The 15589-nt window shown below is 36.0% G+C and overlaps 1 protein-coding gene across 2 annotated transcripts; it reads right to left on the reverse strand.

Moving 5' to 3' along the window:
- Positions 1 to 75: 75 nt before the first annotated feature.
- Positions 76 to 4131, reverse strand: ccnh (cyclin H). 2 transcript variants are annotated; one of them, XM_023834795.2, is made up of 10 exons: positions 3992 to 4131; positions 3174 to 3296; positions 2821 to 2949; positions 2631 to 2704; positions 2247 to 2457; positions 1959 to 2014; positions 1711 to 1781; positions 1447 to 1552; positions 377 to 440; positions 76 to 263 (listed from the first exon to the last, which is right to left on the reverse strand). In XM_023834795.2, exons 2-10 carry the CDS (start codon positions 3288 to 3290, stop codon positions 222 to 224), a joined length of 870 nt encoding a protein of 289 aa, XP_023690563.1. In that variant the 5' UTR covers positions 3291 to 3296; positions 3992 to 4131; the 3' UTR covers positions 76 to 221. The 2 variants fall into 2 exon arrangements, with proteins under 2 accessions (XP_023690563.1, XP_023690562.1); XM_023834794.2 differs by having other exon boundaries at positions 1959 to 2122.
- Between the last annotated feature and the right edge of the window lie 11458 nt (positions 4132 to 15589).

Below are 15589 nucleotides of genomic sequence, written 5' to 3' on the forward strand. Positions count from 1 at the left end.
GAAAACTGTGTTGGATTCTGGCCCTCCAGGACCGAAATTATGATTTATATTGATAGTGACCTTTTTTGGACCACATGAAATGTACAAAAACTTTATTTCTCAAAAATATTCCAAATGTACATAGGATTTTGTCATCTGATGCAGCTACTACTGCACAGTACAGGAAAAACAGGAAATACACCAATATGTTAAATTTCAGTGTTCCAAGAGACAGCTCCCGATCATGTCATGAAGGACTCTAAATCCTCATCAGTCCATTCCTCCTGGAGAAAAGCAGTTTGCTTTATTAGTTGTGATTGTCTATTGGTAAAGATTATGAAGCAACTAAACCAGAAAGAATACAGTAATAAGAAGTTTGCAGCAGTCTAAAACCAACCTCCTCTGCAACAGGATGCTCTTTTGTGACATGATCATCATCTTCATATCCTCTTTTTCGTTTCCTATAGAAAAAAACAGTTAATCTAAAATGATTGCACTTTATACTTAAATACACTATCATATAGACCTAGAATGTAATTCACCTATACTGAATTGGGTTTTGGGCTGGATATACTAATTGATTTGACTGATACTCAAAATGACTTATGTTTCAAGTAATACATTCAACCTCGGTGTTACTACCATGTTGCCCTGTTAATTTGGCAGATTTTAATACATAAGTATTATATTAATAAGTATATGTAATAAGTATTTCACGATAGGTCTGTTAAACTTAAAAGAGATTTTAGCTGTGATCGAATAGTATGTCCTTTGTGTTTTCCTTAACCATGACAGAAAACATGAGGTGAATGAGAAGTTAAAAGGACCTGGGAAAAGAAACGCGTTACAGTGTTACAAAAATGTGCTACAAAAAGCAGGTCTTTGTCCCATGCTCTCTTACCATGTTGTTTCATGCAGGCTATAAAATCATGGACAACACGGTGAAAAATCAGTCACAAGACAAACAAAATGTCACATTGAGAATGGTTGCTCTTGTTCACCTTCTAGTCCACACACATTTATCAGCATGCATCTCAATTATTGTATGAATGACATTAAATTATGCAAGATAGGCCTATAAATCCACGACACATCATTCTTCAGTTTCTAACGTTGAATTAAAAACATCTGACTAAAAATGTGTCATATCCCTTTTTCATAAAAGACAGACCTGTTTTATGGTTAATATTATTATTATGATCTGCAATGATGGTGCATTGCTTTAAATGTTTCTGCTGCAAGGGATTGTGGGGACGGCATTATCTCCATAAAGGATGGTCCAGTGTTCCCTGTGCTAAAGGAGATAAGACAGGAAGCAATGAAGCAGCTTTCCTTTGCATTTTAGAGAACTGGAACAGTTATGCACTTCTGGGTAATTTCACTCAGGAGCCTTTTTAAGCAAAACAGATTACTCAACCACAGTCTTTGACTTTTCAAAAATAACCTTGGAATGAAACTAATACTTACGGAATTGTGTTGACGAATTCAGCGTGTATTCTTTCAAGCTTCTGTTTGTACATATTGACCTCGTCTGAGTTGGGAAGCTCATACTTCTTTAAGAGATTTTTTATTCCTATGAAGAAAAGGGGTTAAAAAATTGCAGGATTTCAATTAAATGTAAGCAAGCTTAGCTTTATAAAGCATGACAATCATGAGAATGCTAATCTAATAATAATAATTTTAAAAGTTATTTATTTATTGGACAGCATATTCGAAAGGTTGAATACATACGTCTCATTAAGTCAATCATCTTGCACAGGGTTTCCTTGTCGTCTTTCAAACCCAAGCATTCTGCCAGGTAACTAGAATATTATGTAAAGTGCAGGGTGCATATAAAGGTTCTTTAATCAATGCTACAGCAATTTGTATTAAAACTGGAAACACATGCTTACATGCCATTAAGTATTAAATAACACTGTACATAAAAATACTGTATATCAAAAGTATGCAATTGTGTGACAACAGTGCATAAAACCCACCTCTCCATGGTAATGCCAGCCCGAGAAGCACTATTCAGCACAGCGGTCAAAGCAATCTGTGACGGAGAGCAGAGAAGACCTGCATCTGTCATAGTAGCACGGTTAAGAAAATCATCAGCAGTTTTCCTTAGCATCTCTGGGTTCTCCAGTGTCGTATATCTCGTCTGAAGGGGGGGGGACGACACAAGACAAATTAAGAGAGAATTTGAATATGTTTTCCTGAATATGCAGATGTTTGACTACTTTTTTGCAATGGTTGCAATACCATCAAATCCACGTAGAAGTTACCTTGAGATCAATGAGGAAACCCTCTAGAGGTCGGTAGGGGTTGTGTACCACCAGGTGGAAATTTAGCTGCTGGATGAGCAGTAGTTCATACTCAAGGATCTGTTCCAGAGCCTTTTCCTGTCCTGCAGCTGTCTCCGGCAGATTTCCAACGAACTGGCTGCTTGACACATTAAACTCATCTACTTTGCAGGCCAGGTATGCACAGGTAAGCCTGCAGAACAGAGAGCATATTTAAGAACTACCACACTGAGGCATAATACTGTTTACGTCATACCTTGAAAATCTACTAATACCATAGTTCTGCTTATATTTTATGTGTTTGTATAGCAGCTTTACTAGTATGCTATTACATTTACTATTAAAAAGGAAAGTTTTAACACTCACATAATAATCCTGGGATGGTATTCCATTACGGAGTTATGCAAGTAAAATCTTCTAAAATACATAGCTGCTGTACCCTAGGAAGATAAAGATGGGATATGGCATCAATTTGTTTTTACAAAAGTTACCTAATAAGCATTTAAAACTGTTGAAATGTGCTTTATTTATATTGAAAAATGTATTTAACAAATACCACAACAGATTTTGGCATCACAGGCTTGAAATTAGCACAGAATTCGAGAAGTCTCCTTTCATAGTGTCTGAAAAGCACATCTTCCTCGAAAGGATTCAAAAATGAGGATTCATCCAATCCTTTCAATTCCTTGAAGAAGAAAAAATAGCAATGATGAGAAAAGTCTCAGTACTCAGCAGGAAAGAGAAAAGATGAGGTCATAAATTTGAAGCAAATCATTTACAGCAAAACTATTATATGACACGTTGTCAAATCTTAAAATACTGACGGTGGATGGACGGATACCGGCAGTGTGTCCAAAACTATTATTGAAAAAAGCAGAGTGCTAAATGTGTACAATACATTTTTCTTACCTTTCCACTACCACGAACTTTAGCACGAAACTTCTGATTGGATTGAAACCTAAGTTTCTCTAAACATTCTTCATTTTCAAATGTCCAAAATTTTTTCTGTGAGCTATTGTGATACATTGTACCCTGCAAAACACACAGAATTACACCCTATAGGTGTATCATATTTCAAAGGAACAGCAATAACCAATAATACTAATACTTATTAAAAAAAAAATTCTCGAACATTTTTCATGCACGTAAAAATAAATACGAAATAAAAACATAATAAAAGGAAACAATATGAATTTAAAAATGCAATCATACATATGAAGTTGCAAGGGAATCTCTACAAGGTATTATAGTTATCTGAAAGGAATCGTGAAGTACTGCGCCCCACTTGTTCAATAGCGTTTTTGCATGACACAAAATAAAAGCATGCACGTCAACATTTCACTTTGCTTTTTCACTTGCTTCAAAGACTCAATCATCTACAAATGGCTGGAACTCCTCAGCAGTTACGTTACATAAATCCTGAGTAACACACAGAAAGCAACTGTAGTGGACTAAGTAATGTTAAATGGGTGCGCACATCTCAAATGATTCCGTCTTTTCTTCGGGGGAAACTGATGTATTAACCCTCCTCTTTGCGACTGTATAAATAATGAAAGTTCTCCAGTATGTGGGTGCTGTACCTCACTATTCTACTAATATAAACAAAACGGTTGTTTGCATTCTTTATATAATTATGTTAGTGAACCAGCTAGCAAAAGATTTATTTATATTAGTTAGTAGCTGAGGTCCTTGGCTATGCTTTTCTTTAAATAAAATAAATCACTTACCTTTGGCTAAAGTCAAGAATTATACGAAACGCCAGATAATATTTAATAATACATGGCCACTCTAAACACAAGAACCAAATAATACTGTCGTATATTACTCAGGCACTTTTTGGACAGCAGGGGTCTTTCGAGTCATGATGACGAAATTATTACCGTATTGACCAGTAAAAAGGAGGCTCGGGATTACCGGTTGCACACGTTTCGTTATTGTCTTTAACAATTAAATATAATTCGTGAATGATTGAATAGCAATACAAACTTGCACACGTTACAAAATTTAAGACCATAGCAAATTAACTCGTGCAATGTTTACAAACTGGTATTAGTGGTACTACTTTAGTACTTTGCGTACTGCATATTTTATATTTTTAGACTTCTTAAATTTGTATTTTTTAATTATTCATCGATGTATTTCTATGTTTAATTCATCAACACAATTCCGTAAGCATTAGTTTCGTTCCAAGGTTATTTTTGAAAAGTGACCCGCTAATCTCATATGTATAATAATTAAGTTAATAACAGCATCTGGTTTAACTGTAAAACACGGAGAAACTGTAAGTGCAACCCTTATTGCTGCAAGAATCAGTATAGGGTTTATGTGATTTAGGTCCTCAATCTGTGCGACAAATACAAGTTAAACTGAGTGTTCCAACAACACAAGGAATGATACACCACCCAAATGTTAGTTCTAGTGCCTTGATTATTTTACTGATACTCAAAATTTGATCCTTAATTAATAATATTTCATGAGAAGCTCCATGGTCCAATTAGTGCATCCACCTTGTCATTTTGCATGCATACGTTACTATATGATAGACACATTGAGTGACTGCACACTTCCACTTAATTATAGGTACCCCTGCATGGTACCAGGTAGGAACCACTTCAAAGGCTGATGAGTTGAGTAGATTTGGCTTTACAAATGCTGTACTATGCACAATAATTGTACTGAGCTGTAATGTTTTTACACTTCTGGCCTTCCTGTTAGCTTTTACAAGTATGGCTATTCTCCTCTGACCGTTATCATTAACGAAGTGTTTTGCGCAACAGAACTGCCGCTGACTGGATTTCCATCAGCATCATTTTTATTATTTTTTTTCTTGTCATTCTCTATAAGTGCTAGAAAGTATACATGGAAATCCCAGAAGAGTGGCTGATTTTGAGATGCTGAACCCACCACCTCTAGCACCAACAATTATACCACATTCAAAATCACTTTGGATCATGTGTCTTAGCTGCAGAGTGGAACAGTAACCAAACCTACTGACCCTGTCCAAGTGCTCTGTATATTTAGTTGTAGCCACATGATTCGCTCTTTTGAAGAGCAGGCAGTCTGTGTCAGCAAGCCAGTGTACCTAATTAATTGGTACACTGAATGAAAATGCACATGATGGATGGGTAGTTGAGTATTACTAAAGCAGCTAAGATTTATTTTAGAAAAAAGTAAATGTTTACAATAACAAAGAAAACAAACCCCTACCCATAATCCCAATTGCTCCCACCATATATCAGTTGTTCTGTATATCCTAATTTGCATAAACATGAGTAATTTATGAATAATAAATGGTCCTTGCATTTTGGTGGGAGTCATTAATTTGCATATCACCATGGTACTGCGGGTTTATTTTCTGTGCTCTGTATTATGATGTTCTTAAAACCTGCATAAACCTCTATCAAAGAAAACATTAAAACAGGTATGTGTGTGTTTATATTCTGTTGCTTTTCCTACACTCTTCTTTCTGTCAGGCTGTGTTTGAGTATCACAGCTCAGACTGAGATTCAGCGATGTGTTTTGAAAGCTAGCGCATTGCCTTTTTGAAACTGGTGTAATGCATAGACATGTCAATGTATGCATGGGGTCCTTTATGCTATGATTTTAGAAAATCTATGAAGTGATTTATGGTTAAATACTGAAATGGTGTGTTGCTTTGACATCTGCTAGTAAGTTCATGAGTATTTTTTCAATTTAAATATTTAAACTAACAACAAATTTTACAAAATCATTGTGAAAGAGTTACTGATTCAGATAACGGAGATGATAAAAACAAAGACTTGTTTGGAAACAGTCTTTGATGCCTTATGATGATGTGGAACTATCAGTATTATTCATTTGCCTGGAGTTTGTATTGGTCTTACCAAACCAAACTAATGCTTCTAAGGAACATTAAAATTCTTCATCTACTGAAGCATTTTCCATCAGTGTTTACATAATACTGCCCTACAACTTGCACATACATAATCATGTCTATTTTTTGTGGCATTCTTTTGAATAGTGTAATATATTATTTGCTCATTTACTTTTTTTCTCTCTGTTAGTTAATATTGTAGGATAGTAAGGAGCTGTAGTGGTCAGGCTATTTATACCTGATGTTTTTCTGTGGTACCATTCAATACCTTGTTTCATTTTAATTATTTGCTTTTATTGCGAAGATAAATTATTGCTGACTGTGTAATATGATTTTTAAAAAATAGAATTTGTATTATGCTATGGACTACAAATGCTCCAAATCATTTCAGGAAGGTTGTAAAATTAAGAATTAATGTGCATTATGGGAAAATATAAACTTTTGTAGGCAGAGAAAATCAACAAGATTTTAATAATTGTTCACCAAAGCATTACACTCATATGCTGACAAAGATGTTGTCTCCATTTCCAGGTATCCATTGTTAATTTTTATGTTAGCTATTACAGTTGCGGTTGTTATGGAAACCAATATAGTTTTTGAAGGTTTAAAGACATCTCCAAGGACAAAGAAGGCTTCTCATTATGAAAATAGGCTACAATGATATCAGATGGCTTTCTTTATTTCATCAAATAACATTACACAATAAATCCAGCACAGCATCTCATTCTTTGTCAAAATTTTGATTAATTTAAATATAGACAATTGAAGAAAGCAGATCCAGTATACACCAACCCAAATGACAGGTTTGTAAATAAAATTATACTAACTCTCTAGATTTTAATAAATTATTGACAGCATTACATGGCTGAAAATAAATCAATCTATTTAATAATACTATACCAAAATTATGCATATTTTAGAACAAAAGTGAAAAATCAATGCAAGAAGAAACCTATAGAGGCATGTCATTCTAAAGTATAAACAATAGTAGTGAATATATAGACTACTCTGAAAGCCAGGAAAAACACATGGAGAAAAATGTATTAATATTTCAATATCTCGCGAAGTGCTGCTTTGTGGTTAATTGTGTTATGAGGAAAGCTTGTGTCCTCTTCACAGGGATATACACAAGTGATTAACGTAAAGCCTGACATAATCAGTCCGTATCCTGTACAAAATCCACGGGATATAAAGAGTACATGAATGCTAATGAAATTTAGATCTAAAAGGATAGAATTTCAAAAAATACCAATAGAAATTGACAAAATAAAAAAAAAATGGACAAAACTATTCAAAAATAATAACACACAGTGCTGCTGCTGCTTTATTTTGGGGGCAGTTTGAAAATGAAAATAGATGTAGATCACTATCTATATAATGTTTTTGTGAAGGAATAATAAGATTCATCAAAAAATTTTTGACGTGTAATATTCACAGGGTCAAATATCTGCTTTCACCCTTCCCTTTGCTGCCACTAAGCTGCATTTTGTGGTGATCTGTTTGCTTCCAGTTCAACACCCACACAATACTTCTGCAAAGTTTGAAAGACATCCATCAAAAACATTTTGAGTTATCATCTTATAAGTATCGGTCAACGCTACCCTTTTTGCTATCACCATATGGAGCTGCTTCAATTTTGGGGTGATCTGTCTTAGAATTTAATTAAATTCCAAATGCCAAATGAATTGCTTGCGCATGACTATAAACACAAATGAACAGTGGCTGGTACAATTCCAAGTCTAAAAATCTTGTGAAATCACCAAAAAAGGAATTCCTGTAATGAGCATTCTTATTCAACAGCTATTATGCTGGTTCATTACAAGTAGTTTTTCAATAAATAAATGTAACAAGAAAACATAGGCTTTTTGTTGTGTTCAGCCATAAGCATTAGTTCTCGAAATTCTTTTGCAGACTTTGATCTGTTGTTGTAATAATCAAAAAGAAAAAACAGTCAGTAAATGTCAATCTCGGTAAATTTTGTTTTGTTGTTTTATGTTACTTGTGCCAAAATAATTTCATTTATCTTTTGTGCATGGATCTATTTGAAGACTTTGAAGGTTTCATAGACCCACTGACATATATGTGGTATAAAATTTGAAGTATTTAGAGGAAAAAATAAACAGCAATTTAAAATATCTATCAAGTACTGTGGAATTGAGTGCAGCATTCTATGTCATTTATATACATGGAGGATATGAAGCAAATCTTGAAAAAAAAGAAGGAACAGTTCGGGGCAATATATTCCCCAGTGATGGACACAAGCAGGCTGGATTGTGATGGGGAAGCCATGATAACTGCCATGGCAACCAGGGGCCTGTATCATAAAGCTGGATTTTTGGGCTGGCAAGATAACTTGTCACATTTAAGGTAGTGTGGCCTCAATGTAACTGAACAAAAATGGAGTCCAGTTAAACTGGGGTATCTTAAATCCGACAAGTTATTTAACTAACTAACAAATCTTGCTTCATGATACCAGCCCCTGGTAAACCAGGCATGAAGCAATTTAGTCTTGCTGTTGGTACTTCCTTACTTCTTTCCTTAAGAGGAAAAAAAAAAAATTAAAATAGAATTTAAAAAAAATAATCATTTCAGAGTATGGTTCATACATCCAAGCTAATGTTCTTGCCCTATCTGCAATACAGGATAGCATAGTTTAGGTTGTGCTAACTGTAATTCAACAGTAGTGTTGACTCCATAATCCATATTTAAGTTTGCTGATTGAGAAATAGCACAACTTCTCCTGGGCAGGCCAGGCATACATAATGGCTCTTACTGAAGCATGGATGAAAGTTGTGGCTCTGTGTAACATTTGTATGTTAGTCTTAGTATTTGTCTTAGTTTTTTCCACTTTTCTTTTTCTTCAATATGTCATGAAAAGAAAAGTCAGGGCAATTTATTTTATATTCAAATTAGTAAATGGTCATAGCAGACAATATTATGTTAGAATTTCTGTGAGAATTCTATAAACACGACATTAACATTTTCATATGCTGCCTCTTTTTTATGCCTTGCTAGGCAAGCACACTGCTTCTGCAAACATCTGCAATAGAATGGGTCACTCTCAGGAGTTCAGTGAATTCAAGCTTGGTACCTATGATACAGTACATACTGTATGATGCCACCTGTGCAATAAGTCCATTCGTGAAATTTCCTCGCTAATAAATATTCCATGGTCAACTGTTAGTGGTATTATAACAGAGTGGAAGCAATTGGGAACAAAAGCAACTCAGCCACGAAGTGGTAGGTCACATAAAATCACAGAGCGGGGACAATGCATGCTGAGGTGCACAAAGTACAGAAGTCGCCAAATGTCTGCAGAGTCAATAGCTACAGACCTCTAAACGTGTGGCCTTCAGATTAGCTCAAGAACAGTGCGTAGAGAACTTCATTGAATGGGTTTCCATGGCTGAGCAGCTGCATCCAAGTCTTACGCCATCAAGCGCAATGCAAAGCCTCAGATGCAGTGGTGTAAAGCACTCCGCCACTGGACTCTAGAGCAGTGGAGACGTGTTCTCTGGAGTGATGAGTCATGCTTCTCTGTCTGGCAATCCGATGGATGAGTCTGGGTTTGGCAGTTGCCAGGACGGTACTTGCCTGTGTATATTGTGCCAAATGTAAAGTTTGGTGGAGGGGGATTATGGTGTGGTGTTGTTTTTCAGGGGTTGGGCTTGGCCCCTTAGTTCCAGTGAAATGAACTGTTAGTGCTGCAGCATTCAAAGCCATTTTGGACAATTTCATGCTCACGACTTTGTGGGAACAGTTTGGGGATGGCCCCTTCCTGTTCCGACATGACTGCGTAGCAGTGCACAAAGCAAGATCAATAAGGACATGGATGAGTGAGTCTGGTGTGAAGGAACTTGACTGGCCTACACAGAGCCCTAACATCAACACTGATAGAACACCTTTGGGATGAATTAGAGCGGAGACTGTAAGCCAGGCCTTCTCGTCCAACATTAGTGCCTGACCTCACAAATGCTCTCCTGGAAGTATGGTCAAAAATTCCCATAAACACACTCCTAAACCTTGTGGGCAGCCTTGCCATAAGAGTTGAAGCTGTTATAGCTGCAAAGGGGGGGCCAACTCCATATTAAAGCCTATGTATTAAGAATGTGATGTCATTAAAGTTCATGTGTGTGTAAAGGCAGGTGTCCCAATACTTTTGGCAATATAGTGTATCATACAAATGTATTTGCTAGGAGCTCAGCTATTTTCCAGAAGCAGCGGGGAATGAGTTTTTGTCATGCCAGCATCCTAACACCAGTGTAAAAAGCCAAATAATTCCATTATGCTGTGAATAAAGAAAATATATGAAAGAACATACTGACACATTCATGCATTAAAAAGGCATATTTTATTTTTCTTGTGATTTCGTTTCTCAATTTCTGTCACAGATATTTTTATTCACAATATTAGCTCAATCGTTAAAATATTTTACCAGTCAATATTATTTCACTCCACATAATACACTGATGATAAATATTATAGCAATAGTAATAATAACACTAAAAAACACTAGAGACCATTTTCATCATAATCATTACTACCATATCATAATCTATTTTTTTTTTTTTAACACCTATTTTACAGAGGGGTTGTTAAGGCAGACTTAGTTATTCAGTAAAATATAGAAATATATTAGTTTAATTTTAAAAATGCTAAAAAGATTGTGTGAGGAAATGACAAAGGAATCACTGACACACTATTCAGTACCTCCAATGCACTTCTGCATATTTGTGGATTTCAGGGGAAAGCCAGATAACCCAGAAGAACGACGCTGAAAAGAGGGAGAACATGCAAACTCCATGCATGTAAAGCAGAGGTGTGAGGTCCCAGAGGTGTGAGGTACTAATGCCAACCATTGCACCACCCCTGGTTTGAACAAAGGCTGATCTGTAGGAAAAAGATAATAATGTGTCATTTCAGCAATTACCAGTAGGTGTCAGTGTAGTATCTGTACTCATGCGATACCAGTATTTTCAAATTCCATCCATCCATCCATTCATCCACCTATCCATCCATCTTGTAACTGCCTAACCTTATCCTAGTCTATTTTCTAGCTTTCTAAATATTCCTGTGTGGTCAAATAATTTCAGAAATCTAACAATTATGCTAATTTTTATTCCAAAGAAGGTCAATGTAAAATGTTGTTTTGCACTCCTTATAAATAAAGATGACCGTCTTTTGTTATTTTAAAGGATTGATTATTTGCAAATGTAATTAAGACAGTTTTGTTTGTGTTTTTGTATACTTCATAAGCAAATAAATAGACTAGAAAAATTTGATACATGAGCCTGAAAAATTAGCTTCAGTGTGTAACTCAGACACACGCACACGCACACACACACACACACACATACATACATACAGAGGTTTGTAATTATATCCTTGTGGGGAATCTCCATTAATTTTTATGGGGAAAACTCTAATCCCAACATGATGACTTTAATTCTTACACAGCCCAAACCCTAATCATAAGCAACCAAACGAAATATGAGACTTCTTGCATTTTTCGTTTTTTGACTGCATTCACAGATCCCCACAATAGTCCCCACAACTTCAAAATAACAGATTTTTAATCACATTGTGGGGGACATTTTGGTCCACGAAATGCAATACAAACCTAATCCACACACACACAGACACACACACACACACACACAGACTATGTATTCATATCTTTATGGGGACTCTCTATCCATTTCTTTGGGCATAACCCTAATTATCTAATTATAACTATGAGCACCCTAACCCTTACCCAGCCCTAACCTTAAACTTAAGTAGTCAAACAAAATCATACATTTTTATAAAACTGAGATTACCCTTGCAGGGACCAGAAAAATGTCCCACATGGTAAAAGTAACAGGTCTTTATCACAATGTGGGGATATCTGGTTCCCACAATGTAGTAATTACAAACACACACACACCCACGCGCACACACACACACACACACACACACACACAATACTCTGCAGAAAAAGGAGTGGTATCCCATTAACTCACTGCTTTTTCAAGAATTTACATGGCCGGTTATAGGTTTACAATAGAACAGGAATGTCTGGGCAGGAAGGAGATTTAATTGTCTTACAACCCACCTCTGTGAGTTACTATGAAGATTACAAGTACCCACTGATTATACCATTGGCCTGCATAAGGGACTCTTATGCCTATATTGCTTATTCCTTTTTCCTTTTTATTCTCTTTGAAAGAGACCAAATGGACCCCAGCAGGTGAAAGTAAAGAAACCTGAAAGGCCTTCTCTTTGACCACACAATGACAATACTCCAGCCCTTCCCCTTTTTCCCACATTAAGAAAAAACTGATTAAATCTCTTTCTATAATGTATTGCTGGTAGGTGCAAAACTAAAACTAACAAAAACGACAAAAAAAGTCTTTCAGGTATAGACAAAATACTAATAAAGATTGTGTGTGTGTGTGGGTATATATATATATATATATATATATATATATATATATATATATATGCCCAGATACAGATTTTTTTGCGATATTAGGGAATAATAAAGTGGGGACACGTTTTTTTATCCTTCCTTTGAATGATATGTTGTGAAATTGTGTGTGCGGATAAAACACACATACACACACACACACACACACACACACACACATATATATAACTGTACATAAATGACAAAAATATATATATATGTGCATGTTTTTTTGTTGTTGATATACATTTATGTGTGTTTGTGTATGTACCAGAATATATATATATATATATATATATATATATATATATATATTCAGCACTTTACTGGGTTTTCATTATGTTATATTTAAAAAAATCAACATCTTCATATACATGCATTTATATATACGTGACATAATACGTTCATAAATATATTTTCCTTGAAACTCACAGAATTATTTCAGTTATATAAATTGTTTTAAATGTTATAAGAAAGTGTATAAAATTTACATATGTATATGGTACGTAAATTTGCACCGAATTAATTTCACATTTACAAAATTCTAGCAAAAATATGATGCATGTTGAAATTTATTTGAAGCTGTATTTCATGCAATGTCCTGTGTAACACTTAACACTCTTTCTTCTTAGTGAAATATGACATTTTATTTATAGAATTTTTTATAACGTAAAAGGTTCCATTACTTCATGTTCTTCAGCAGCAAAGAACAAATATATTATGTCTAACATGTAAGCAGAGTCTCCAAGGTAAAAAGACAAGGATACACTCTCCTGGCTTGGATTGTTTGTGTATGTGCATGCGTGTGTTTGTACGTACATGAATGTGAGAAACAAACAGAGCGAGAATGTCTGTAAGTACACTTTTCTTCTCTGCAGATTTTTGCAAGACATTTATGATGCCCAAAACAAGCAATGCTGTCACCTTCACTCTTTTGTCACTTATTTCAAATTCAGAATTCTGACAAGCATCCGATAAACACCTTCTGATTGGACCCAAGCATATTCTGTCTGGTATAACACTCGTATAACAACCATGTTCCATGTTCATTGTTATACCAGGACTGGTATAAGGTATTATTCCAGACATAATAATATTTCAATTCAGTGTCTACATCACACATAGGGCAACGAGCAAATGTATTATAAGAATCCATAATTGATGTATACATTTAATTAGTATAATATGCAGCATGTAAAAGAAGAATGATGCCACAGTATTACTGTAGGTTTGTTCAGTTTTGGCTGAACCAGCAGGGGGCAGTATACATTATATATGCACAAATGTGATACTGATGGCAGAGTCACGAGTGGTATTATGGTTGTTTGTCATTCCAGGCAGTGCAGGGCACAAGGCATTGATACACCATGGACATGATGCCATCACCTGACACATGCAGGCAAACATTCACATGGACACCCTATGGGCAACATACTGTACACACACACACATATGACTAAGCACCCAGGTAGACTACTCACTTACCTTAGTCACACATGAGATGCTTCAGCTGGGACATAGACTGGCACCAAGCAATAAAACTGACTGTACAGTCATATGGACACTGACTGCTGACACGGCCAAAAACCTTTGAAGATCACCTGTCACTTCTAACATCAAAAGAAATCCTACAGAGGATTCTTCCCTTGCCCCATTTTCCCATGAATATGGGAATTTGGTTATGAGCCAAAGCTATCTTTGCTCACACTGGAAGTCTTGAAGCCCAGCAGAAATTATTCTATAACGTATATGGTCCTTCTGTTATAGCCTGTGTAATATCAGTAATAGTATCCAGTAAATATTTCCTCTGTTGCGTTTTAACATCAGGATTAAATAAAGCCATAACCACAGTCAAACCCAAAGCTTCTTCCTCTGCTGAAAAAGACAGATAAATGCTGCAAACAGAGTATTTATTTCTTTTTTTTCCTGTTTGTTTTATTTATTATTATAGACACTGAGAATTCTGCTATTTTCCTGGGGGCAATCATGTAACACACAAAAAACTGACATTAAGCATGTCTCATTTATGATATGCATCCATTTAAGCATTTAGACTGTTATTGTGTCGATACCAGGTGGAGGTGTCTGTGACCAGAGGCCTTCTGTGAGTTTAATGCCTTTCTACCTGAATGTGAGAAGCAGAAGACATGGGGGGGGGGGGCACATTTGCTGAAGAAGCTGCTATGTGGATGTGGTGCCATCAGTGACTTCTGTTTCAGTGGTTATCAGAATGAGAAGCTGCAGAACTTCTACAGTACTTCTAAAGAATGTGTAAGATATGCATTTTAATCGGATAAAACATGCTGGATCCAACATCTCTGAAGGAACAGATGAAGCAACATGAGTAGACTTTTCAGTACGTATTTAGTAGCTATTCCTTATGTGTGTTGCACTGTTTACTATCATCACGGTACCTGTCTGGTACTGTAATTGTAACTCTTAGGGTCAAAGTTTTGTACATATCAGCCTAAATGGCTATAAGAAATAACTGAACATCATACATGGGACGTGTTGATTGCCAGTTTACTTCCTATTCCATTCAGGAAGCGGGGGCTATGGCTCTTTAAGACCCTTATAGTCATATTAAGGTTGGACAGACAGAAGTGCAAGACCCCTGGGACCTCAGCCATTTAACCCCTGACCCCAATGTTAGCTGGACATCTGCCTGGCTAAAGGAATGCTCTAACGTCCTTGTAATCCACTCATACTGAATAAGCCAACAAGTCCACCAGCTGCCCTTTCCACTTCATCAAGAGCAGCAACATGCTGCTAACTAATTTAATGACAAAACCAACAAACTCTTCTTCCTGGGCTCCATATTGCTTCCCTTCTGTCCCTGTGGTAACGACCTCCCCACCCCCGCCCCATACCCCCCTCCCCCACCACCTTTCATTCAGCATGGTTGCCTTGTGCAGCCTCAGGCTGGACCTTCTCTAGAACCCCAAACACAACAAACAGATAATCTTGGGAAGAAAGTTACAAGTTAAAAGCTTGCTGAAGAGTTCCTGCCTGAGAGATTAATTT

The sequence above is a fragment of the Paramormyrops kingsleyae genome, chromosome 2 (genome assembly GCF_048594095.1).
Source record: "Paramormyrops kingsleyae isolate MSU_618 chromosome 2, PKINGS_0.4, whole genome shotgun sequence".
NCBI classification, from domain to species: Eukaryota; Metazoa; Chordata; class Actinopteri; order Osteoglossiformes; family Mormyridae; genus Paramormyrops; species Paramormyrops kingsleyae.

Bases quoted from the DNA above. Each gene is read 5' to 3' on its own strand.
- ccnh (XM_023834794.2), bottom strand. From the start codon at position 3,290: ATGTATCACAATAGCTCACAGAAAAAATTTTGGACATTTGAAAATGAA. The intron at 1,553-1,710 runs GTATGTATTCAA...TTTTCTTCATAG, and splicing joins GATGATTGACTTAATGAGAC to GAATAAAAAATCTCTTAAAG. The intron at 441-1,446 runs GTAAGTATTAGT...TTTTTTCTATAG, and splicing joins GAATTCGTCAACACAATTCC to GAAACGAAAAAGAGGATATG.